General features: G+C 42.1%; 1 protein-coding gene across 4 annotated transcripts in view; it reads left to right on the forward strand.

Moving 5' to 3' along the window:
* Positions 1-27,071, forward strand: part of DGKG (diacylglycerol kinase gamma) — a 220,282-nt gene that overhangs the window by 36,012 nt on the left and 157,199 nt on the right. For all 4 annotated transcript variants that reach the window (XM_010376604.2, XM_010376605.2, XM_010376606.2 and 1 more), the window contains exons 2-3: positions 10,628-10,942; positions 23,281-23,357. In XM_010376604.2, the coding sequence (XP_010374906.1) occupies positions 10,876-10,942; positions 23,281-23,357 (144 nt within the window). In that variant the 5' untranslated portion in view covers positions 10,628-10,875. The remainder of the gene's footprint in view (positions 1-10,627; positions 10,943-23,280; positions 23,358-27,071) is intronic.

The raw sequence follows: 27,071 nt of genomic DNA on the forward strand, positions 1-27,071 counted from the left end.
TTCTTGCTTATTAATTAGAAATTATAGTTCACTTGACTTCATCATTATCATAGTAGTTTGTGGAGGATATTTGGTTAACCCTACAGCAGGCAGTGATACATATTTGCATCGAAGGTATTTTTAGCCTATAATTTTCCAATTACTAGATTTTAAGACATGAGTAAGTTGCAGTTCAAGCATGAATCATGCAGATTCTGTTGCTAAATAGACACATGCATAACCTGCCCCTAAAAGTGCTTGTGTAGTTGTCTTGATTATCTATGATTACATAACTACCTCAAAATGTTGTTGCTCCACATTTATGTTATTAGTCTATGTGTTTCTGTGCATTGGGAATCCAGACCAGGCTGAGTGGGGGCGGGTTATCTCTGCTCCACATGTGAGGTCTGCTAAGGCTGTTAAATCCCAAACAACTTCTTGTCCCACAACACAGCTAGGATGACTTAGATGACTGGGTGCTGGCTGGAGTGGCTTGGCTGGGGTCTTACATCTTGGGCTTCAGTTCTTGTCATCAGCTGAGTTGCTCAGTTCTCCTCTCTGTAATGTTAGATCTCCCTTCATCCATGTGGCCTCTCCACGTGGTCTCTATGTGATCTCTCCAACAAAATGGCTGAACTTCTTACATGGCAGTTCAGTGCCCTTAGGAACACAGAAGTGGGAGCTGCCAGGTCTTCTCAAGGCTTATGCTTGACACTGACACAGCACCGCTTGTAATGCATTCTCTTGGTTAAGGCTAGTTACAGGTGCAGCCCAGACTCAAGGGAAGAAACTAGAAAGGGCATAAATATCAGGAAGCGTGGTTTGGGGGACCACCAATGTAACCGGTGACCACAATAGTGACAGTTCATTGATAAATTCAAGCAACTTATGTAACTTACAAAATACTATCAGATTAAGCATAATAAAGTAACTTGATTATAAGTCTATATCTGTTATAACTTTATAACCCTGATAGCCCATACTTGTGTAGGTCATTATTTTAATATTAAAATGTAAGTATTGATGTATATTTTATGGTAAATTAGGTGACTCATAAACGATATTATCAACAACTGTACTGCAAGTTGTGTTTTTGTTCCTCTTGAATTCTTTTTATCACCCAGTTCTTCCTCTATAGGGACATGTAAATAGATGTGGTAGGATCTTTGACTCCGTGAAAATGATCTTGGTCAAAAAAAGGTTGAGAATCATTTTTCTAGTGTCAAAAATAAACTCTTAGAAATCTTATAATCGCTAGGGCTACAAAGTGGACAGGACATTCTTTCTGCCCTAAAAGAGTTCAGAATCCTGTAGGGAAGAGAGGTGGTGAGTACATGCACTCAGTAAACGTCATAATGGAGAAAAGCCCAAAGTGCTATTGGAGAGCAGAGAAGATATGCCCAGCCACGTCTGGGCAATTAAAGAGGGCATCTTTAGGTACAACTTGAACTAAACTCCAAAGGTTGTGTAAGAGTTACAGGGTTGAAGAAGGAACAGTAGGAGTAAAAGCCAGAGATAGGGCACTTGTCAAGTTGTGACTTTCCACAAGTCTGAGAAGAGAGAGGGGTTTTTATCTTTGTAGCTTTTAGTCTTTCTTCCCTTATGAAAATGTACTCATTATGGCTTTGTAATAAACCTTCAAATGCACATAAATAGGCTTCTCCAATCTGATGTCATACTCATGAATTAATGTTTTTAGGAGAGCAAAGAGGAGATGAGGAGGTGTTTGTTCCTGGATAATTGGGTATGGCTGATTCATTCAAATGAATAGAGAGACCTAGGGTGCAATCCAATACTCATTGAATTTGCCTTCTTCCTCCTGACTTGTGATTTCCATGCTGACATCTGTACAGAACAAATAGAATTTGATCCAGTATATAAAATTGCAGAGCTAGAAAACGCATTAGAAACCATTATTCCCACCCCCTCATTTTATAGACAAGGAAACTGAGGCCAAAGGAGCTGAAGCAATTGCTCAGAGTGACATAGCTGTAGAGACATAAAATACTCTTCTCCTAGCCAAGTCAGACAATATCCAATCTGAGTTTTATTTAGAAAATCCTATTCAACTTTTTCTGTCAGAAAAGATGCTTGGGGTGGTAATAAGAAGATTGTTCATACTACAAAGAGCCTCTGAGAGGGGAGTGACTGAGCGGGCTGCTGAGGAAAGTGTCGAGCTTCGCGAGCTAGAGAAAGCCCTCCTGGGTGTCAGCTGTCACCTTCATCAAAGGGCAGAAGCCAGAGGCGGGCTGTCCCATGGGATACCATCTGGAAAGTCAGGCAGTGTTTTAGACCCCTAACTTTTCTTGAAGAAAATAAAGAATAGTGTAAGGCCAGGTGCAGTGGTTCACACCTGTAATCCCAGCACTGTGGGAGGCCTTGGCAGGCAGATCACCTGAGGTCAGGAGTTCGAGACCAGCCTGGCCAACATGGTGAAACCTCGTCTCTACAAAAAATACAAAAATTAGCTGGGCATGGTGGCAGGCTCCTGTAATCCCAGCTACTCGGGAGGCTGAGACAGGAGAATCGCTTGAACCCAGGAGGTGGAGGTTGCAGTGAGCTGAGATCATGCCACAACACACCAGTCTGGGTGGCAGAGCAAGACTCCATCTCAAGAAAAACAAAAGAAGAAGAAGAAGAATGGTGTAGCTCTTTCCACTGTGAAGTCAAGCAATGAGCTACAATGGAACAATCATGATAATGATTATATGAATATTTGTTGAGTGATAGCAATGTATACCACATTACCTCATCACCCCTCCTCAGCAGGAGCATCAGCTCCTTCAGGAAGCTTTTCCCGATTCCTTGTGCCTGCTTCAGACACATTAGAGGACTCCATAAATCTCTGGGCATATCTGCACCACTTCTCTTGCCAGCTTGTGTGTTAATTATTAATAGCTGTTTGGGTGTCTGTCTCCCACAGGGAATCGTCAACTACCACAATAGAGGAACATGTAGAATTCTGTGGAACACAGCTGGGAGAACAGGCAAATTTGCTCAAAGAGTTTCAAAAAGCTGTAGAAAGGAAGTGACCTTTTAACCTGGATCCAAAGAGATGAGTAGAGATTTGTTATAGGAAGGGAGGAGTAAAGGGCATTTCAAGTAGATCAAAGGCATGGTGTATTTGTCAGTCCATAAGGCTTATGGGGTCCTCCCACATCCAGGCACTTTGCTAGTGCTAACAGTGGACAGAAGATAGATTTGGCTGGAGAGTGGAGTGTGTGGGGGAGGAGGTAATGGGAATGAGAATGGGGAGGTGAGTTATTACCATAGGTAAAGAACCTTGTGGAACTAGCTAAGGAGACAGTCCTTTTTTGCCTAGAGGCCAAAGGAGGCCTCTGAAGGATATTAAGGAGGTAAGTGTCAGAATCCAATTTAATTCTAAAAGAGAAAGATCTCTATGAACAGGTATGGTGTGATTCATAGGGTGTATTGATTAGTGAAAAAAACAATGTGCAGATAATGATCTATAATGTGCTACCTTTTGTATTAGAAAGAAAGGGAAGCCAGGCACAAAGGTTCGCATATAATCTCAGCACTTTAGGAGGCCGAGGCAGGTGGATCACTTGAACCCAGGAATTCAAGACCAGCCTGGGTAACATAGTGAGATGCTGTCACTACAAAGAGTTAAAAAAAAAAAAAATTAGCAAATCGTAGTGGCACACATCACAGCTACTCTACTGGGAGGGCCTGGAGGGGACTGCTGAAGTGGGAGAATTGCTTGACCCAGGAGTTCAAGGCTGCTGTGAGCTGTGATTCCACTACTGCTCTCCAACGTGAGACAGAGGGAAACCATGTCTAAAAAAAAAAAAAAAAAAAAAGAAGAAGAAGAAGAAGAAGAAGGAGGAGGAGGAGGAGGAGAAGGAGGAAAAGGGGAAATAAGATATTCATATATCTTCTCACATGTGCAAAAATAAACACAGGAAGTATAAACTAGATACTATAAGGTTGAGTGGGAATCAAATAGAAAAGAGGAGCTGGAAACAGAGTAAGAGGAATGAGGGATGCTTCTTTCAGTATGTGTTTTTGTTTTCGTTTTTGTTTTTGTTTTAAGAAAGGATCCCATTCTGCTGCTCAGGCTGGAGTGCAGTGGTGCAATTATAGTTCACCACAACCTTGATCCCTCAGGCTCAGGTGATCCTCCCACCTCAGCCTCCTGGGTATCTGGGATCACAGCTGTGCACCACCATGCCTGGCGAAATTTTTTGTTTGTTTGTATTTTTTGTACAGATGGGGTTTTGCCATATTGCTCAAGCTGGTCTAGAACTCCTGGGCTCAAGCAATCTGCCTGGCTCAGCCTCCCAAAGTGCTGGGATTACAGGGGTGAGCCACCAATGCCTGGCTGAATATATCTTTCTATGCAGTTTTGACTTTGGAACCGTACTGAAAAAGAATCAGTGGATATGAAGAAAACACCCTAAAATGAAATACAAACAGAAACTGATGGGAGTGAGAAAGAACTAACCTACATAACTTTTGAGAGTAGTATTTTGAGGGTATGCTGTTGCCGGAAAACAATAGTACTGTAAACAAATCTTGAAGTCTATTTTGTTTTTCACAGAGGTGTGGACTAGCAATTTTGGAACTACTTTCTGTGTATTAAGCAAATAAGTATGTTGTAGATGATGGAAACAAAGCTTGTTAGAGAATAAAGTTAAAAAATATGGAAGGAAGGGAAGCGTACAATTGACTTTGTAATGTTGGACTGAAGGTGGAGGTGTAAGTATGAACTCAAGGTATTTAACAGAGAGAGAGAGAGAGAGATGAGGGGTGCATGTGTGTATATATCTGTGTACATATATATATATTTTTTTAAGACAGTGTCTCACTCTGTCACCCACGCTGTAGTACAGTGGCACGATCTCGGCTCACTGCCACATCCAACCCCCGCCTCCCAGGTTTGAGCGATTCTCCTGCCTCCTGAGTAGCTGGGACTACAGGCATGCACCACCACACCCAGCTAATTTTTGTATTTTTAATAGAGACAGAGTTTCACCATGTAGGCCAGGCTGGTCTCAAACTCCTGGGCTCAAGTGATCCTTCTGCCTCAGGCCTCCAAAAGTGCTGGGACCACAGGCGTGAGCCACCATGCCCAGTACACGCATCTATTTTCTAGCTCTGTCCTTGATAGGGCCTAGAAGCAATGACACCTCAGCAGCAATGAGCATACCTGGTATCCAAGCCTTGGCTTCAAATGTCATTCTTCACTAAAGGAACTCCTTAGAGAAATGACTCATTTTAGCACTTGAGTTGAGGAAGTTCAAGATGAGGCTGAAACATTTTGTAGAGCTAGAAAATAAGGATGTGCTCAAAAAATGATTGAGATATATCTAAAGAACAAATCACCACCTTGACTGAGTTTCCGCTGATCAAATCTGGAACAATTTGAGGTAGCAACAGATTTGTAATCCACAGAATAAAATAAGAATCCATGAAAATAAATATGTATCATATATAAATGCTGTTTTTATACACACATATATATTCTTTATATATTTATAATTTATCTTTATAGTATACATATAAATTGATATAAATAACAAGAAGGGAAAGCTCTTACTTACAATAAACTCCTAACTAACAAATACAGAGGGAATGATGGAATTAGAAAATCAATATCATTGTAATAATTAATCCAGGCAAGAATCATTAGTGGATGCTAAAACTAGTGGATAAGAGTTTGATGAGTAATTACAAAATTACAACAACCTGGAGCAGTATCAGATCAAGTTCTGAAAACTGTGACACAACACTAGAAACTTTCTACTCGACTACTGTCAGCTGATTTTTTAAAATTTCAACTATTATTCAGCGGGTGCAGGGGCAGGTTTGTTACCTGAGTACATTGCATGATGTTGATGTTTGGGGTATGAATGATCTAATCACCTAGGTAGTGAGCATAGTATCCAATTTTTCAGTTTTTCAACCTTTGCTCCTTTCCCGCTCGCCCCTCTAGTAATCCCCAGTGTCTATTATTTCCATATTTATGTCCATATGTACCCAATGTTTAGTTCCCACTTATAAGTAAGAACATGTGGTATTTGGTTTTCACTTATTTTCTATTTGATGATGGAATTAGAAAATCAATATCTGGTATTTTCTATTTGGTATTTGGTATTTTCTATTCCTGTGTTAATTCGTGTGGGATAATGGCCTCAAGCTGCATCCATGTTGCTGCAAAAGACACGATTGCATTCTTTTTTTAAGGCTGTGAAGTATTGTATAGTATATGTGTACTACATTTTCTTTATCCAGTCCATCACTGATGAGCACCCAGGTTGATTCCGTGTCTTTGCTACTGTGAATAGTGCTATGATGAACACATGAGTGCATGTGTCTTTTTTGTGGAACTACTTATTTTTGTTTGGATGTATACCCACTAATGGGATTGCTGCATTGCATGGGAGGTCTGTTTTAAGTTATCTGAGAAATCAACCTGCTTTCCACAGTGACTGAACTAATTTACATTCCCAGCAGCAATGTGTAGGCATTCCCTTTCCTCCAAAGCCTCACCAGCATCTGTTATTGCTTGTCTTTTTAATAATAGTCATGGTTTTGATTTGCACTTCTCTGATGATTAGCAACGTTGAGCATTTGTTCATGTTTGTTGGCCACTTGTATTGTCTTCTTTTGAGAAGAGTCTGTTTGTGCCCTTTGCCCACTTTTTAATGGGGTTATTTTGTTTGTTTCTTTTATTCAGCTGATCGTTTAAGCCATATTGCTACATGTTGTATTTGTAATTGGATGATGATAACAATGATTTATTGAGTATTTACTATGTGCAGGCATTGTACCAGGTGGGGATCTTGTTTTTATGGTTTTTGCATATATTAACCCACTTCATCCTAACACCAACCCAGTAAGCCTTTTAATTAATATCTTCATGTTTTAGATGAAGAAACCAAAGTTCAAGAGATGAAAAATATGTCTAGGGTGTAATAGCTCAGAAGAGGGCAGAGCCCAGATTCAAATTCTGTGCCTTCTGGTTTTAGTTCAGTGTGTTCTGTCATGCAGTGTGCCTCTGCGTCCTCTTAGATCCCCCTCTGTGCTTCTGAAGGTGTGCAGAATGTCCAGTCCATGGAGGCATTTTTTTTTTTTTTTTGACAGACTTTCACTCTGTTGCCAGACTGGAGTGCAGTGGTGCAATCTTGGCTCACTGCAACTTCCGACTCTCTGGTTCAAGTGATTCTCCTCCCTCAGCCTTCCGAGTAGCTGGGATTACAGGCATGTGCCACCATGCCCAGCTAATTTTTGTATTTTTAGTAGGAATGGGATTTCACTATGTAGGCCAGGATGACAGAAGCCAAGTCAAACATACCACATTAAGTGTGAATGGTTTAATCATTTCTTTTTTTCCTTTTCCTTTTTTTTCTTTTATTTATTTGTTTATTTTGAGACGGAGTCTCGCTCTGTCGCCCAGGCTGGAATGCAGTAGCACGATCTCGGTTCACTGCAAGCTCTGCCTCCCGGGTTCACGCCATTCCTCGGCCTCAGCCTCCCCAGCAGCTGGGACTACAGGCGCCTGCCACCACGCCTGGCTTTTTTTTTTTTTTTTTTTTTTTTTTTTTTTTTTTTTTGTATTTTTAGTAGAGATGGGGTTTCACTGTGTTAGCCAGGATGGTCTCGATCTCCTGACCTTGTGATCTGCCCACCTCGGCCTCCCAAAGTGCTGGGATTACAGGCATGAGCCACCGCGCCTGACCACACCCAGCTAATTTTTGTATTTTTAGTAGAGACAGGGTTTCACCATGTTGACCAGGATGGTCTCCATCTCCTGACCTCTTGATCCGCCCACCTCAGCCTCCCAAAGTGCTGGGATTACAGGCATAAGCCACCGCCGCGCCCAGTAGGAGGCATTCTCAAACAGAAGCACTGGTGGCTCCTTCTTTCTCCTCACCATGTTTACTAAACACCTAGCCTCATTTTTTTTCTCATCTGCAAAACAGAGACAGCAATATTGAATTTACATGTTATTAAGAGGACTAAATTAGACAATGTATATAAAGCATATAGCACAGTGTAAAGTACATGTCCATTCATTGATAGCAGCAGCAGCAGCGGTGACAGTGGTGGCAATGCTAGATTCCCTGGCATGATGGCAAAGGTTTCTAAAGGATACTCCTCACTTTCATACTAAATTGATCATCAGAAGCCAGATCATAAAGAGCTTTGTGTTTCATGAAAAGAAGATTACATCTTATTCTACAGGCAGTAGAAACTACTGAAGAATTTTATTACCGAAAGAGATGTGATCTGGTTGGCAATTTAGAGAGCAGAGCAAGGGGAGAACAAAGCGCAAGGCAGGGAGAGCAGCAGGTGGCTGCTGTCAAAGGCCAGGCAAGAGATAAGGAAGGTCTGAGTTAATGCCAGAGATGGTGTGATAGACAAAAGGGAGCACACAGTAGACAGTCAAACTCTGGGGTTAGTGCCTGGGTTTGGCAGGAGAGAAAAGGGGAGGAGCTTAGCTGAGCCTTCTGCCTCTGACCTGGGCACTGGTTTCTCTTGGGCATAACCCGAGCGGCTGGGGACACTGGAAGGTGCAGATCGGGGTGGTTTGGGACACAGAAGTGAGTCACAGTAGATGGTTGGATATTCAGATCTGGATTAAGGCATCTGAATATCTGAATATTCAGATTCAGACCAAGGAGGGAGCTCAAGGCTGCCGCAGCATGCGGGGGGTCATTAAAGCTTGGAGGTGGATGAGATCTATCAGGGAAAGGATGTAGAGTGAGAAGAGGGCTGAGGACCGGACTTTGGAAGAACCAATTTTTTCTTTAACTTTTATTTTAGGTTCATAGGGTATGTGTGCAGGTTTGTTATATAGGTAAATCGCATGTCACGGGGGTTTGGTGAACAGATTATTTTGTCACTCAGGTAATAAGCATAGTATCCAGTAGGTAGTTTTTCAGTTCTTTCCCTCCTCCCATCCTCCACCTTCAAGTAGGCCCCAGGACCTATTGTTCCTTTCTTTGTATCCCTGTGTTCTCAATGTTCAGCTCCCACTTATAAGTAAGGATGTACTGTATCTGGATTTCTGTTCCTGCATTCGTTCACTTAGGATAGTGTCCTCCAGCTCCATCCATGCTGCTGCAAGGAACAGGATCTCGTTCTTTTTCATGGCTGTGTAGTATTCCATGGTGTGTATGTACATTTCCTTTATCTAGTCTTCCACTGATAGACCTTTAGGCTGATTCTATGTCTTTGCTGTGGAAACATTTCAATATTTAAAGATGACAAAAGAAGAGGCTGAAGGAGACTGAGAAGAAACACCCAGAAAGATAAGAGAGTTTCAAGGTGGAAGTTTTCTGCCATGGCAAAGACTGCAGAGAGAGAAACAAGGTGAGGAAGGACTGAAAGGTGCCTGTTGGATTTGGCAACTAGGTCACTGATGACCTTGACAGCAGCAAGCGCCAAGGAGCAGAGTCGAGCTGGCTGGATTAAGGAAAGAGTTGGACTTTCAAGGAGAGAAACTAGAACTTAATGTCCCCAGGAATGTGGGTATCTCATTTCCTTGCCATGCATTCTGGTTAATGGAAGGTCTTCTTTATAAAGCTAGAATCTCTCTCTCTCTCTCCAGCATCTTCCCTCAGTTCTAGTTCACTCTCCAGGTCCAAAACAACCGGTCTACACACTTCCCCAGAGAATGGTCCATATATGCCTCCCAACTTGGTCATCTCATCCAGCACTGCTCATATGCTCCAGGCACCCCAGACTTGCCTTGCGGTTGGCCACAGGATGGATCCTGTTTTATTAAAACTGGGCTTGTTCTTTGGCAGCATTAGAGCCTGTGTTTCAATTGGTCTTTATTTCTCACCTTTTTAGGTTGGTGGCTTCCCAACCATGTTTGTAACCTCAACTGAGAATAAGAAAGATACTTCACAATATGATCAGTATAACCATGGGTGTGTAGCTGAAGGAAAAGTCCATGACATAATATGTCCCCTTACTATGGTAGATGCACTGTAGTATTTTCAACTCCATCTCATTCTATCCTATTCCGTTTCATGTGTTTGCATGCTTGTTGTGACTCATTATATCAATTTCACAACCACAAAACTGATTTAATGACCCACAGTACGAGAGGCTCAAAGGAAATGATACTCAGTGTTTTTTTGAATCCATCCCCATTTCCCTGCCTCATTGAGGCCAACAGCCCATCCCTCTAACTCCCTTTTTTATGACCCTAAGAGGACAGAGAATTGCTTCAGTCACTAGATGTTAGCCAGTCTTGGAGGTATTCCAAAATGGCTCACCAGAGCCTATCATGGTGGAATTTGGAAATCAGTGGAGGAGAGAATGGCTGCATAGGCTCCTGTTCCTGTAATTACTCATGAGGCACCCAAGAGCCTAAGGCATTTTTATGCCCTGAGGATGCCCTTAGGCAGCCCTAATACCACCTCTCATGTGACACATTCAACATTTCCCAGAGCTGAGTAGTATGGCCCACTTATTCATACAGGCCACAGCTTACCCCTCAACACTCACCCCCAGCCAGACAACTGTCATTATCCCCTCTTCAGACCTCTCTAAGGGGAGAACCATCCTTGAGAACCATTGAACCATTGTTCCCTGTAGATCTTTCAGCAAAGAAAATTCGGGCCTTTTTTTTTAAATACTCTCATTTACTCTCATTTCTGCTTCTACCTAGGAAGAGCCAGGATTTCTGAATTTACCTTGAATACAGACAGGAGGATGTTGCCTAAGGAATAGCAGAGATCTTGTCTCATCTTCTGAGAGGTGCCTGCTGCTGCTGTATACACTTGAGTGCTCCCAGAAGTCTCCTGAAAGACTTACATCGCAAATCTGCAATGAGCCAAGCCCTTGGCTGGGCCTCCACTTCAGCCTAGCGAACAAAACTCCATCCCTGCCCTTTAGCCACTCACGCCAAGTTTAAAAATGGGTGAAGAACGGTGGGTCTCTCTCACTCCAGAAGAATTTGACCAGCTGCAGAAATATTCAGAATGTGAGTAAATGCATGGACAGACCTGGGACAGGATTTCTTCTTGGCTGGAGACATCATTTCTGGAAAGCCCAGTAATATTATCATTGCAAAGCCACAAAGAACGATGTCAGGCCTGATGGCTTATATTTTCTTATAAACACAGAATTAGTGTATGTAACATAAAAACACAATTATCTTTAGGCTCAGTAAATGCTACGTGCTCACCATAGAAATCTGGAATATACACAGAAAAAAATAGAGTAAGTTAAAAATCACTGACAACACTACAAACATCTTAGGGCACTTCCCTGCTGTGCATATTGCCTTGCACCGTTGAGCTCACACCTGTATACACCCTTCGTTAAGCCTGCATTTCCCACCTAATGTACCGTATGTATTTTCTCACATCATTAAAGCCTCTTTAGAGCATAATTTTGAAGGGCTGCATGCTGCATGCCTACGTTACTCAATTGTTTACTGCAATATATTCCTGCATTTGGAACCAAGGCCTTCTTGCAGTAAGATGCTGAATGCTGATGTGTGTTTCTTTCTTGACTTTGTTCTGGGAAGGGAAGGCCTTTCCAGGAAGGAAGAAAAAGAAGAAGCACAAAGGGGAGGCCTACCCTTGAGGAATCAGAATCTTTTTAGGGAATCAGAAATGTGCTCATGACACAGAGAACAGCTTTAAGGCTGCAGGCAAACAGCTCTGGTAGAGCTGGCTAAACTAAGCACGGAAACGAGAAGGGAATCAAAAAACAAGGGAAACTGGTATAGGGGTTGTATTATACTTTGCTATTTGGTTCAATCCAGCATGGGTTTATTGTTTCTTTTTTTTTTTTTTTTTTTTTTTTTTTTGAGACGGAGTCTCGCTCTGTCACCCAGGCTAGAGTGCAATGGCACGATCTTGGCTTACTGCAAGCTCCGCCTCCTGGGTTCACGCCATTCTCCTGCCTCAGCCTCCCGAGTAGCTGGACTACAGGCTGCCCGCCATCTCGCCCGGCTCATTTTTTGTTTTGTGTTTTTAGTAGAGACGGGGTTTCACCGTGTTAGCCATAGCCAGGATGGTCTCGATCTCCTGACCTCGTGATCCGCCCGCCTCGGCCTCCTAAAGTGCTGGGATTACAGGGGTGAGCCACCGCGCCCGGCCTGGGTTTATTGTTTCAAAGCCTTATAGTCTCAAAGTTCTGGGAGCTAGAAGTCCACAATCAAGGAGTCAGTGGCGCTGGTTCCTTCTGAGAGTTGTGGAGAAGGGATCCATCCCAGGGCTGTGTTTTTGGCTTGTGGATGGCCGTATTCTCCCTGAATGCCCTCAAATGACATTCCCCCTGTGTGCATATCTCTGTGTCCAAAGATCCCCCTTTCCTAGGCACACAACCTTATTGGCCTGGACCCCCCTATTCAGTCGTGACTTTATCTTAACTAATTACATCTGCAACCACCCAAATAAGGTTACATCCTGAGTTATTGAGGGATAGAACTTTAACACATAAATATGAGGTTTGGGGCACAGTTGAACCGATAATAGAGGATTTAGCTGGATAAACTCCATGGAGGAAAGAGGTTTAAAATGTGAGCAGTAGATGGAAGGGGAACGATGGAAGCAAAAGGAATGTTTAGGAATGTTGATTTTGAGATGGCGATAACACACCCACTATGCATTCCTGTGGTGTGCAGGGATGGTTAAGGAGAGCTTCTGGGCTGGATGGTGAGAAGGCGCAGAGAATGAGGAGGACATAAGGAGGCATGGGAATAGCAGGAGGCCTTGGGCCTTGCATGTCAAAGTGTGGGCAAAATTTAGAGCCAGGAATCTGGAGACTGTATGCAGGGTGGCTTGGATCAGGCAGTTTCCAGGCCAGGGAATTGGGCAGGATCCTTTGGAGGAAACCTAGTCTGAGCCAAAGAGCTAGGCTAAGATGGTGAGAGTGGCCATGAACAAACGCTAATTCGTGGGAAACTGTGGTGGAAATACCATCAACACATATAGAACAAAAGAAAGTCATCAAACATACCTGGCAGACTGAATCTGTAGAAAATGACATCAGGATGCAAGGCTGATGGGGAATGTTTGGGAACATTGATTTTGAGATGGTGATAACACATCCACTATGCCTTCCTATGTGCCAGGCTCCAGGGATCCAGCAATAAATGAGACACAGTTCCTGCCCTCAAAGAGATCACTGCCTCACAGAGGAAGACAAACAGGACTCAAGCAAGGGTGTTGTAGTATAGCCGGTGCTCAGAAGTGGGCAGCATGGAAGGAGAAGGCCCAGCTCAGCCTAGTGGGAGGCTTCCTGATGCACGCATTGTTTCCAGACTCCAGGAACTGTGGGGGAGGGAGGGAGAAGGGCGTTCTGGGCAGAGGACGTGGCTTGGGCAGGGCAGGGCAGGGAGGAGGACATCATAGGAGCTTCCAAGAACTGCAAGGAGCTCCCAGGCTGGGATCCCAGAGCATGTGTTGGTGGTGGTATCAGTAGTGTTGGGGGAAGAACTAGAAAGGAAAGTAGGACCTCATCCTGGGGAATCCTGCTTTCTAAGCAATATGTCCTGCAGGCCCCAGGAGGGTGTGTGATGGGATTTGAGTGGAAATGAGGGGTCAGTCCATAGTTGTGACTTGGGAATTACATGTGGAGAAGGCAAGGAGAGAAAGAAAATGAATGAAGGCACTCATACAGCAGGAACATCAGGAAAGAAAAGAAGAGGCTAGAGAACGAGGCTTACAGTATGTCTCTCTCAGGGGTCAGCAGAAGACACAGAGAGAAGAACCAGAAAGGCAAGTAGGTGGAAAAGAGTGCAGCATGGAAGGTGCTCCAGATGCAGCAAAGCTGCTGAGCAGGCAGAGGGATGAAAAGGAACCGGAGTATTCAGTAGGAGAGGGCTCTTTTGAGGTTGGGCCTTTTCTTTAAACATTTACCTTTGTCCTTCTCTGACACTTGCTTGTGTTGTCCATGTCGGGGGACTAGATGAGGCACTCTGCTACTGTTGTTCAAACAGGAGAGGAAAAAAAAAAAAGATACAATTCTTACAAAATGATTAATCCTCAGAGAAAACCCTGAAAAAGTCATTCCCACCAATTTTAGACACATTCTGGTGTTCAGTCGGATTGCATTGCCATAGCAACCACTCTTCCATAACCACATAAACAGGAGCTTTACAATAACAGAATAATGAAGCTTACAGCCTGAGAATTGAGAACTTTCTCCAGTGGGGTTACCAGGTAGGAGAGGCTCTTGGTATTTTCCATTTATATAGTGTAAGGTTGGCACCTTCTCTGGTGACCTTCTATAGGGTCGGGGTGGGGCATCTTAAAACTGCTCTTGGAAGCATGTATATTTACTTTGTATGTATACATACATACATATACAGACACATAGACACACACACTTATAGCTGACTGTAAGTTTGTTGTCAGTCTACGATGTAAAGTACTTACCAAAAGAGCTAATGTGATATTAAGAAATTTATATTATAAAACAATGAAATTTAAAGCCACCCATGATTCTATTTTCCAGTGATAACCAGCACTAGCATGTTTATGTATAAATGTAAGTATAAACATAGGTATTAAAATATACATGCACATATACATACATACACACACATATACAATATACATATGTAAAACAAACTTGAGAATATGCATGCTGTACTATTTTGTATGCTGTTTTCTTCCCCTTAACAATATGTTTCAGTTACCTATTGCAGCATCAAAACAACTTCAAAACTTGTGTGCTGAAACAATCACCATTTTGGTTTCCCATGATTCTGTGGGTCAGGAACCTGGGCAGACATGGTGGGCATGACTCATCTCTGCTCCACTGTATTTGGACCTTCAGGTGGGAGATCTCAAACAAGTGAGGACTTAGGCCATCCAGTATGGCTCGTTCACTCACATGGTGGGACCTCAGTGTTCCTTCATGGAACCTCCTTCTCCAGCACTTTCTTGTCTTCCAGGGCCTCTCCATATGGCCTTTCTTTTCAGCAGGGTAACCTGGAAATCTAACATGGCAACTCAGGGCTCCAAGAGCACAAAAGAAGCTGCTGTTGGATCTTTTTAGCACCTGGGATCAGAGATCCTAGAACGGAAGTCCCTCCACATTCCATTGGTCAGTGCAGTCACAGGCCTGGCTCACATTCAGTGAAATAGAGGAATAGACTCCACATCTCAGGGAGGAGGGACTCACATAGGGACGGAAAGAATTCATGGCAGCCATCTTTGGAAACTGGCTAGCACACAAGATCAATCATGAGTCATTCCCATATCATTCTGTACTCTTCAGAAGCATAGCTTTTAGCGGTTGCAGAGATTTTTTTTTTTTTTACTACATTTGTACTATTTCATCTAACCAAACCAGTCATTGCAATCTTAGGCTGTATTCATAGACTCATAGTGCCTAGTAAGGCAAACTGATATCCACATTCTAGCCTACCCTGATAGACCATCAGACCTCTCTAGAGGACTGAATATTTTTATGGTCGCTGTGGTTTACAATGGACATGGACAACCTGGAACTTGTTTGAGAGTTGGTGAGAGGCCTCACAGCCACATTATGAAGAAATGAAGATACTGTGCATATTTGTTGGAGAAGGGAAGGGAAAGGTGAAGAAGAGCTCGTTGTACTAAATAGCTCAGTTCTGTTGTGGGAAGAGGTATGAAGTTAATTTTGAATGGCTTCAAGAGGTAGCCCTAGGACTAATGGGAGGAAGTTATAGGAAGTCTTTAAAGTGTGGAATACATTAATTACTAGTGGTCAAACCTGCCCAAACTGGAATCGAATTGACTTAAAAGTGATTGGGTTTCCTTTCCCTGGAACTGTCTGGACAGGGAGTTAGTTGAGACACTATAGGGGAGATAAGAGCTTTAGTCATCTGGTTGATTAAACGACCTTCATTAGCTCTTCCAATACTTGGTTTTTATATTTAAATAGATTTCTACCACAGAGGATGTGTGCATGTGGGGATACCCCCTACTGACCCTCTTCCTAACAAGAATTGCTAGGTGGCCAGTAGGGGGTGGGCATTTTTTTTTTTTTTTCAATTTTTTGTTAATTCCTTAAAAGTTCCATGATGCATCAAGGACAGAAACTATTCATTTATTCAGAAAGAGAAAAAAGGAAAAACAACTGATGAAGCATCCATTAAATTTTTAATTCTCTAAGAAATTAAACCAAACATTTCCTACATTAGCCAGCAGCTACTTGGACTGCGTAGAACTTTTTTTTTTTTTTTTTTTTTTTTTGAGACAGAGTCTCACTCTGTCACCAAGCCTAGAGTGCAGTGGCGTGATCTCGGCTCACCGCAACCTCTGCCTCCCAGGTTCAAGCATTTCTCCTGCCTCAGACTCCCAAGTAGCTGGGATTATAGGCACCCAACACCACGCCAAGCTAATTTTTGTATTTTTAGTAGAGACGAGGTTTCACCATGTTGGCCAGGCTGGTCTCGACCTCCTGACCTCAGGTGATCCACCCGCCTTGACCTCCCAAAGTGCTGGGACTTCAGGCGTAAGCCACGCACTCGGCCAGAATTTTTAAAGTTGAGAAAAATCTTAACCGTCATCAATGCCAAGCATTGCACATTTTTAAAATGAGACTACTAAGTCCAGAAGAGCTCAGTGACTTGCCCAAGGTCATACAGAAGATCGATGGTAAAATAAAAATTAGAACCAAAAATCTCTCAATTCTAGTACAAATTCGTTTGCTTCAATTCAGCAACAACAAATTAAACGAAAAGTACCCACTGGAGCTCAATCTTCAAACATACATTAGTGTGTGTATGTGTATGTGTATGTGTGCGTGTGTGTGTGCATGCAGATATGTATGTGTCAATTAAATTACATTAAAGCAAAATGTTAAGATGTAATTAAAGAGAATCAATCCATAAATTATGCTATTAGGAAATATATTTCATTCCAATCAGATTATGGCAAAGTTTCTGACTTTAAGATGTAGGTACAGTTCAAAATACAAAACTGTTAGAGTCAGAGAACATATTTAGGGCTGATTTGTAGAACAATAGAAGGCTCTAAGTAAATGTCACTAAAACCTCGCTATTTATGCTGGCCAGTAGAGTGAGGCTTGATCAAATGCTCATGAAGTCCCGGGCCCATGAAGAGTCATATCTCATTGCTTCTATCTTGGAAGGATATAGCCATAACTATTTCTCACCAACATGTGTTTCCGCATGACAGACCTTTTTTTCCTTTAATGATGAGGAGTACTCTGCCCACCAGGAGTCACAGAATCTATGGACAGGGAGGAATTTCTATAGAACAATAGCTCTCAACGCTTAATGTACACACGAATCTCCTGGAGAGCTGTTGAAATGCAGATTGTGAATCAGTAGGTCTGGGGTACTGCTGAGATTCTGCTTTTCTAGCAAGCTTCCAGGCGATGCTGATGCTGCTGGTCCAGGGACCACACTTTCAGTTGCAAGATGGCCCAAGTTGTCTGATCCACTCCTCTACCTTCACTTGAAATATGACCGATGAGGCCAAATTATTTGGAGAAAAGATGATAAAATGTTCTAGCAATACAAATTTTACTTACACAAATAAGCCATACCAGTCATTCAGATCATTTATGATGACAAAAAAGTTGTCTTAAAAAGCATTTTCTTGTAATTGACCCCAATTCCCTCTGCCTCCACATAAAGTCTTTTCTTATTATGTCATATGTGACATCTGTGGCAGAGCCATCACTTCCACAGGTCAGTGGTCCTCAGCCTTGGCTCATGTTCAAGTCACATGGAAGGCTTTGAATACTTCCAGTGTTCTGCCCACACCTTCCAGATCATTTAATCACAGTTTGTAGACATGGGGCCTGGGCATCAGTATTTTTTAAAGCCCCCCAGGTGATTTCAGTAAGCAGCCAAGGTTGAGAACCACTAGTCTACCTTTTCTTTCTATGCCCCTGGGAATATAAGACACGTGGGACAAGTGTGACCAGCTCAATTCCTTTGCTAGCCTTCATTTATTCAATAGATCTTTCCTGAATATCTATTTTTTTTGCCAGGCAATGGGTTGCATGTTGGGGATGAACAGTGAACAAGAAACAACGTTTAGGTGGGAGAACATGTGCGTAGCAAGTATATCCGTGCTTATGAAGCTGGGCTTCTCCCCTGTGCTTCCCACGTGCTGCTCTGAGGCCTGCCTCCAGCTGGCTGAAGAGGTGGGCCTTTTGATCCAGTGCTCCTGGCCCTGGCCCTTCTGTTTTGACATTTTTCAGGACCCTTACAAAACTCTGCTCTTGTTGTTGTGCATCTCACTGTATAACTTCCTAGAGTAATTAGAAAATGTATTCATACATCCCAGCCTTCACTGGAAGAAGGAAAATCTAGATTTTATTTTTTTGCTCATGTGCCAACTTTCCCTTCCACTCGTCTCAGTGACTCCCCCTGCCCACCACTTATGGGTCTTTCTACTCCATGGAATATGTTCCTTTGTCCTCGGCATCGTGGTCTTTTCTGGGTTGCGACGGGCAAGCCTCAGCAGTCAGCTCCAGATCCACAGGCACATTGCTTAGAGCATATCAAGTGAGGTCCATGAACCTGCAAAATGGGTGTCACTTAGGATCTTATTCAGAATGTAGAATCTCAGGCTCTGGTCCAGTCCTACAGAATCTGCATTTTCACCAGATCCCAATGTGACTCATACGCACATTACAGTTTGAGAAGCTCATGGAGAACTTTGAGGAATGGAGAGTTATCACGTACCTTAGAATTCCACTCTCATATATGGATTTTCAGATTCACTTTTGAAAATGTTGATTTATAGTTTTTTCAAAGTTTAACAGTTTAATGATCTAATGCTCAAATACTCTGTGTTCTTAACTAGACAACAGACTATAAACTTTGGGGTCTAGTCCTGGCAGCACAACTAATATTCTGCTGTAAACACTGAAGTCTCTGATTTGTCTGCTTGTTCAGATGGAACGCATCCCTGTCCCACACCAACAAGGCAACAAAGGTGTCTGTGTGTGGGGCCAAATGTTTCCCTTTAAAAGGCTTTGAATTTGCTCAAACACTAGGAACAGTGCTTGGTTTAGGTCCCAGAGTTCTTGGCACATAAAGTATACAAGACAATTTTGGACTGAAAACTTCTTAGGGCACTGGTAACCTTGATCAAAGAGAAAAACTTTCTGAACGCCCGATTTAGTATAGAACTGCATTTAGATAGTCCTGACAGTCTGGGTTAATGCAAAACATACTTCTACCTTGCCAAGCAGCTGAACAAGTTGACCTGTTGGGCAGAGTTCTTTGGTGTTGTCCACTTAAACAACAGATAATGTCTGCCAAGCACAGCAATATTAAATTTAGCAGTTATAAGCTTTTTATTCCCTTGGCAGTAAGTGTTCAAGTTCAGGGGCTTTTTAAGACAGTCCTCATTTACAACAATAAAATCATGTCCTAGAATGGCAGTCCTCAACCTTGACTGTACATCTGAATTCCAGGAAGCTTTTAAATTTTACTGTGTCCTGGGTTCCTCAAGAGATGCTGACTTAATTCACCTGGGGTAAGACTTGGGTTATAGTGTGTATAGGGCTCTCCAGGTGATTTCAACATGCAGGCAGCCTTGAGAGCCACTTTCATAGAGGAAGAGTCCTGGCTTCTAACTTGCCAGTGTTCGAGTATCCAGTGAATCTCATAACCATGGCCCATTATTTAGAAATATTTAAAAAGTGTGACTTACGAGCTGAGTCTCCTTGAAAGAATCACTTAAATTCCATAAGCCTCAATTTCTTCTCTACAATAAGGGTAATTATTACATTAGAGGGTAGTTGTGGGGATTTAAATAAAATATGTAAGGTGACTAGGACAGCATCTAGCATGTCACAAGCACTCCACAAAATGGTAATTGTTACAAAGAGCTGCAGAAATGGCCCTATTTTGTACAGTCAGAAATGGAACATGGTGTCCTCTGAATCTAGTGCTGGTATTATGGTAAAGGCTTTGACAAAGGAATTTTCTGTGAAGTTATGCTATTGAACCCACAGATGACACCTAAAATAAGACCAAGGAATGCTATTTCCTCATTGTTCTTTTCTGTCTTAAGATGAAACAGAATAAAGCAGCTGTCACTAAAGTAGATTAGTCATGCATAATACCTACTTACTCCTCATGGAAAAAGAAACCCAACATAGAAATCTATTAAGAAGAAAACTGTTATAAAGTGTATGAGGACATCCAAGGAGAAAGTAATGTGTCCCAAATTTGAGAATTAGGTTGATTCCCTTTTTTAAAGAGTATTGATGCTATAAGCCTACGAAAGCCCACAAAGCAAATTGAAGTAAATGTGTGACGAGTAATCCACCTCATGGAAAGCTAGTTAGAAATCTCTTGGCTTGTTGTTGTGCTTTTTTTTTATTTATTTAATTTCAAGCTATTAATCAGATATCTTAAAATAAATGTCTTTTCTATTTTTTTCTTTTTAAAACCTCTGTTTATTTTATGTGAACATATGATGAATTTATGTGTGTGTATATATATCACATATTTAAATATAAAGCAGGATTTTGAAAATAGAGCAGCAGCACTTTAGAATCAAAGGAATTCTGCTACAATGAATGGTGTAATATCCAAAATGAGATGAGAACATCAAAATATCACACATTCAATTGAAATTACTCCATTGGTTCTCAATCAAAATGCTAACTCTACACTATTCTTCCAGAAGTCACAACAGGGGTACCCATGTTCTCAAATTTTTATTTTTTTTAATTTAGACATTTTAGCTGAGTTAAAAAAACTCCCATTAAAATAAATTCTAATATGTAGGATTTGTTTTCCTAAATAATTAAGCTGCTTGTGGAATAACTTGAATATATGTGTAATGTTAACTGAGCTCTGGTCTCATTCTAACTTCTCTTTTATCCTGTTTCCAGAGTGGTCTTTAGAAAACAGAGAGCTGGTTATATGATTTCACCACTCAAAAAAATCTTTAACCATTTCAAATCAATGTTCTTAACTCTACATTCAAGACCACCCCACAAATCCAGCCACAAACGACTCTCTGGTTCTAACTTGCCCTAAACGTTCTGTGGTGCCCATCTCTGCACTATTGCTCCCTTGGGCTCTTCCGAGAATACCCTTTCCACTTCATATCTGCCTTTATAAACCTTATCCAATTCTTACTCCTCAGCTCAAGTGATAAAGCCTTTATAGGGCAGCCTCAATTCCCACCCCATCCCACTTTCATCTTAATTTTCCTTCTTCCCCACTTGGTGTTTCATGGAACTTCATATCATTGTGTCACCCTTAATTACACCTTTCCTTATGTTAACAAATGTTTAGGAAGCTATAGTGAATAATGCTCAAGGGAAAAGACCATATACTTTGAGCCAGACTAGACCTGAGTTACAACTCTGGCTCTTAAGCAAGTTGAATTAATTTTTCTGAATTTCAACTTCTTCATCTGTAAACTGAAGAAAATACTTGCATGGATTAGTAGAGGAGAGTTTATGAGACTATGCAGGTGAAGGTCTCCAGTGAGGGACAGCTATTAGTACCACAGTTATTTAGATCATCTTTCCCATTAGTCCATTAACAGTATCTTGCCGCATCTTACCCTCCATAGTGTTTTCTGAATTGAATGGAAGCAGCCCAAATTGACAGCATCTGCTGCCTGGCTCTTACTGAGCTATTAGATTTTCAACATCTGTTTTGAATTTCAGAAAGAAATTTCCATTTTTAGGCAACAGAAGCATTTTTCTGTTGTATTTCAATATGTCTCAATCCTGAAATGATTAGAACTTCTGCTTGATTGAATCCAACTCAGCAAAGCCATGGAGAACAGCCCAGCCTATGAATATGTCTACTTTACCTAGGCTTAAGAGACCTTAACCCTCTGTACACAGAGCCTGGGCAACAAAAAACACTGTGTGAGGTTTTAATAACATCATCCTTTGGCTCAGATGTTTCAATAGCAACAATAACAGAGCTTGGAAAGCTCTTAATTACCCACGATATTGGGAGAGAGGGAGAGCCCAGGTCATAGAAACCCTGGTTTGCTTTGATGTCTAGAGTGCTGATAGCTACACAAGATGAATTTATAATATGTTTTTAATAACAATTATTGAGTCTCTTTTCTGGGTTCCCAATTCCTTTATAAAATTCCAAAAAGAAGCAGCCAGTCTTGTCTCCAGTTGCTTCTGAATGATTTCCTATGGAAAGCAGCATTTTCCAAACCACCATGCTTCACGGATTCCCTGAGTCTTTCTTTATCCCTTTTCAATGTAAACGCAACATAGAGGGAACATTAAGGGAAAATCATGGCATGGGGTGGAAGCCTCAACTTTCAGAGGAAGATCTTCTGGCTGTCAGAAATATGTCAGAAATACCATGGGAACATAAAACCAACCATGCTAATTATGAGACATAATTGAGGTTATGTTTTATGTGTCAAAATGAGTAACTCAGTTGTATCCATCAAGATAAAAAATAAAAATCAGGTGAAAAAAAAAAAGGGGGGGGACAGAGTTGTCAAGATTCCAGAAGTAGAAGAAACTATCTTGCTGCAGTGTACAGCAGTTTTTCAGCACCAAGGACAGAGCCTCGTGGGGTTTAATGCCCACCCATCCTACATACTTAATGAATTTTTAATGTTTTGAAATTTTCACTCAGATGTTTATATACTCATCTACATATTGTTTTTCTGAGCCCTAGTTACACGTCAGACAGTATGATAGACAAAGAGTCACCAGCCACTTAACAGCTCTCAAGGTAAAGCTGAAGCAGGAGATGAGTAAGATAGGCAAGTTAATAAAAATTATAATACTATATGACAAGCACTATTACATAGTTGTGTACAAGTCATGTGGGAACCAATGAAGGGAATGCTTAACTCTGACTGGTGTAAAGGAAGACTTTACAAAGGAGTTGACATTTGAGCTGGATATTGAAGAATGGGTGAAATTTGCAAGACAAAGAAGAAACACCATGAAAGAGTGCACAATATGGTCAGGGATGTCTGGAAATGTAACCTGATGTGTCTGAAACATAGAGTAAATAGGGAAATGAGGAATAGGCAGATAAAATCACCAAAGGCTTGTATTCCAAGTTAAGGGCTTATCTTCCAAGTTATGAATGGTAAGCTTTATCCTGGGGAAACAGAAAGCCCTTGAATGGTTTTGAGTAGGGATATGATCTGATCAGATTTGTGTTTCAGAAAGATAATTTAGATGCAAGGGGGAAATTAGACGGAAAAGAAGAAGTGAGAGGTCAAAGGGTAGAAGAGGGTGATATTTCTCCAGATTTTCTGGGACTGAGGGGCAGCTCCAACATAAACATGGTTACACAGGGAGAATTTATTTGGCCCAGCTTCCATTAGCTGTTTACCAGTGTTTCACATGTGAATTGTGTCTCTTCAGATTCCTCCAAGAAGATAAAAGATGTCTTGACTGAATTTAATGAGGGTGGGAGCCTCAAACAATATGACCCACATGAGGTAAGAACAGTTTCATTTTAAGCCTTTAAAAACCCCTGTGTTTTAGCCTTTCCATAATTTGTTTCCCTCTTGGAGACTCCACTTGCCTTGAAGAACTTGCTCTTCAGCATGTTTCCTCCTAAGTTTCAAGTGAACCATTTGTGCTACCTGGCATCATATGTTTCCCAAGCCCATACACTCGTCCCACTGTCCTAGAAGACTACCACTACTTCTCCTCTGCTCAGATCTCTCACCCCTCCTCTCCTCGTCCTCAGTTAATAACTGAGTTTTCTACTTCACTGAGAAAAGAGAAACAAACAGAACAGATCTTTCACAAGCTCCCTCACCCCGTATGCCCACCTATGTGTACCTTTTCTTCTGTAACCGGAGATGAACTCTCCATGCTCCTGTCTAAGTCCACCTCCCCAACATATGCACACAACCCCATCCTCTTTTGGCCTACTGACAGGCATTACTTCAGCAACACGTCTTCCCCAGACTCCCTTTCCCTCCCTCTGCCTCCCTCCTTTTCTTTCTGTATCTCTACCTCCGTCTCCTTCATATCAACTTTCTTCTGTATGTTTTATTTTTCCCATCACCATGTAAACATTCTGTTACTTCTTCTATATTAAAAAACATTTTCCTGACTCCACTTCCTCCTCTAGGTACCACCTCATTTCCCTCCTGTGTTTTATAGCAAAACTGAACAAAATACTTGTCTATACTCATTGCCTCCAAATTCTGTTCTTCCTACTTTCTCGAAATGCCTTGCATCAATCTGTAGCCTTCACTCCTCCACTCAAACCACTAGTCAAGATAGCCAAGGGCCTCCCTACAGCTAAATCCAATAGCAGTTTTGCTCAACATCACTGAACATGGTCGGTCAAGTCATCCTCCATTTTCTTCACTTGGTTTTAAGACGCTACATCCTCCTGATTTCTTCTTACCCCTCTACTTGACATTTACACTTAAAAATCAAATAGGCTTCTCAAACTTAACATGAACTAAAATGATGTGTCCTTAATTTTCCCCTATAAAACCTGTTTATTCAGCAGTCTTCCCCATTTCAGTAAATGACAACTCTATCCTTCAAGTTATTCAACCTGAAACTGTGCAGTCATCATCAACTTTTGTCCTTCTCTCACATCCCACATCCAATTCATTGGCAAATTCTGTTAGATCTACCTTCAAAATATATCCAAAATACAGACACATCTCACCACTTGCACTGCTAGCATCCTGACCTGACTCATCACCATACTTTGCCCAGATTATTGCAAGAGTCTCCTAACTGGTCTCCCTGCTTCTGCTCTTGATGCTTCAGTCTATTCTTCACACACATCCTGAGTAATCTGTCAAAATTTATGTCAGAGCTTGTCGCTGCTCTATTCCACAATCTGCCATGGTTCCCCCCATCCCTACTCAGAGTAAACATGAAGATCATTACAATCTGCACCTCCCCCAGCTCTCTGACCTCATCTCTTGCTACTCTCCCCATCTTCAGCATATTAGCCTTCTTGATGCTATCAAACAAGCCGGTGTCACCATAACCTCAGCACCATTGCTCTTGCTGTTACTGTTTCTTAGAATGTTCCTCCTCAGCACATCACATTATCCATTACCTTACCACCTTCCAGTCTATGCTCAAGTCACCTTCTCAGTGATCATCACCTTCTTCATCTAATACTTGAAGCCCTCTTTCCCGACACTTCCTATCCCCCTGCTCTGCATTATTTTCCTCCTAAGTACTTCTCACTACCTGTCACACTATATGATTTACTTAATTGATTGTCTCTCCCACTAGCATGTTTTTATTCACTGCTGTGTCTTCAGTGCCTGAAAAAGTATCTGGCTCATAGCAGACATTCAATAAATATTTGTGGACTGAATAAATGAATACAAGACCTCCCCCTACTTTCAAATTCAGTGAATCTAACATTTCTTGGGCTTCTATGCGCTGTACTGGGCACTGTAGAAGGCATAAAAATATAGAAGCACAGTTCCTGCCCTCCAGGACTTATTTCCTACTGGCCGGGTCAGGTTTGACAGCCATGACCTTGGAATTATATGGTCTTAGGTTAGACTTCTACCTCTGCCATCAACAAGTGGTCTTCGATGATATTTCATATCTTTGAGCCTCACTCTCCTCATCTATAAACTGTACATAACAAAAAAAGCCTCAAAGTTTGTGGATGAGTGAATTAAATGAGAGGATCTTTGCAAAGTGGCTAACACTCTACAAGCACTTAAAAATTTGTACCTGTTGTTATCCCTCTTCCATCCCCTTTCCCCAGAATGTTTTTAACTCAATTCCGTTTTCCCTGCTCCTGAGTCCTTTTATAAAGACTAACCACAGAAAAGTGACTGATCTGCAGGATTAACTCAGAGAGAGACTGGCCACTTTCTTATTCACATTGTTATCCATTGAACAAAACTGATCAACACCTTCTCTGCTGGACACTGGAAATGAATCAACAGAGCCTGTGCCCTCAAGGTACACCTAAGAGGGGCTTTGGATAAAATGCACCAGTTGCAGAGAGAATGAAGCAGGAGGAAGGTAGCCAGAACAGGGGTGAGATTGAGAATGCACCATTTCAAAGAACATTCCTGAGGAGAAACCACGCAGAGAAGATAGCAGAACCAGCAAAGAACTCACTGCCCCACATCCCCCACCCCCAGCTCATGACACAGGAACAAAGCCTGGCGGGGGCTGCTAATCAGCTTGTCTGCCCTGGGGCTGATGAGTGGGAGAGGAACAGTTTGGTCAGGGCCACTGCGGGTGTGGAGGCCACAGGAGTTTTCAGAAGCAGGGAGTCGCTTGGCTGCTATGAGCATGTAGCCGCCCTCGCCTCTGACGGGGCTGGCTCCCACTTTTTGTACGCCAGGCACTGCTGAGTCCCAAGGGAGCTCTGCCACTCTGATTTTGTTCTCTCACACAGTGCAGCTGACTTCTAGTAGGTGTAATGTCATGGCACGGGGGTTAGGGAAACAAGAAGGGTTTAATTTCTCTAGAGTTTGATGGCTTACTGCTGCTAAAATGTCTCAATGAGAAACGAGTTAGCTGTGGGAAGGGGCAGATTGCTAGCAAAGGTAGGATGGGAATAAAACTTTACAGAGTGGCAGAGCTGCATCTGGCTGTGATAAACATGCGCTTGCCCATCAGCACCAAGTGATTCTCTGGAGAACAGAGTGGTGGCAGACAGCTAGAGAGTGGACAAAACCCAAAAGAGCAAAAGAGGCAGGTGGCTTGGTGGCACTGTGAGCCTGGACCCAGACACCTGAGCACAAAGCCCAGCTCTGCCACATGCTTTGTGATCTTCAGCAAGTTATTTATGTTGTCAAAATTTGTTTTATCCCCAAAGCGACAGTAACAGTTCTTCCCCACACTGCTGTCCTGAGAATGAAAGTGCCTGATGCCTGCTAAGCTCTCCATCTAGTTCTCCTCTCTTCTTGGTCTGTGTAAGGATTAACACACTCTCTTTAAGCATGTTGCAGCAGGAGCAAATTGCCCAGCTAATTCCTGCATAAAAGCTGCTGGGGGAAAATAGAGTTCCCTTGGCCTGAACCATGAGTGTGCCTGGGATGTTATTCCAGGTCTCAGAGAATTGCCAGCAAGCCTCATAGTGGTTGGTCATCTGGTTTGGGCATGACCCCTAGCCACTCCCTAGTTAGTCTCCCATGATGCATTTACTAAGCAACTACTCTGTTCCTGGGCTGTGCTTTTAAAGAACTTTT

The sequence above is a fragment of the Rhinopithecus roxellana genome, chromosome 1 (genome assembly GCF_007565055.1).
Source record: "Rhinopithecus roxellana isolate Shanxi Qingling chromosome 1, ASM756505v1, whole genome shotgun sequence".
Classification (NCBI taxonomy): domain Eukaryota; kingdom Metazoa; phylum Chordata; class Mammalia; order Primates; family Cercopithecidae; genus Rhinopithecus; species Rhinopithecus roxellana.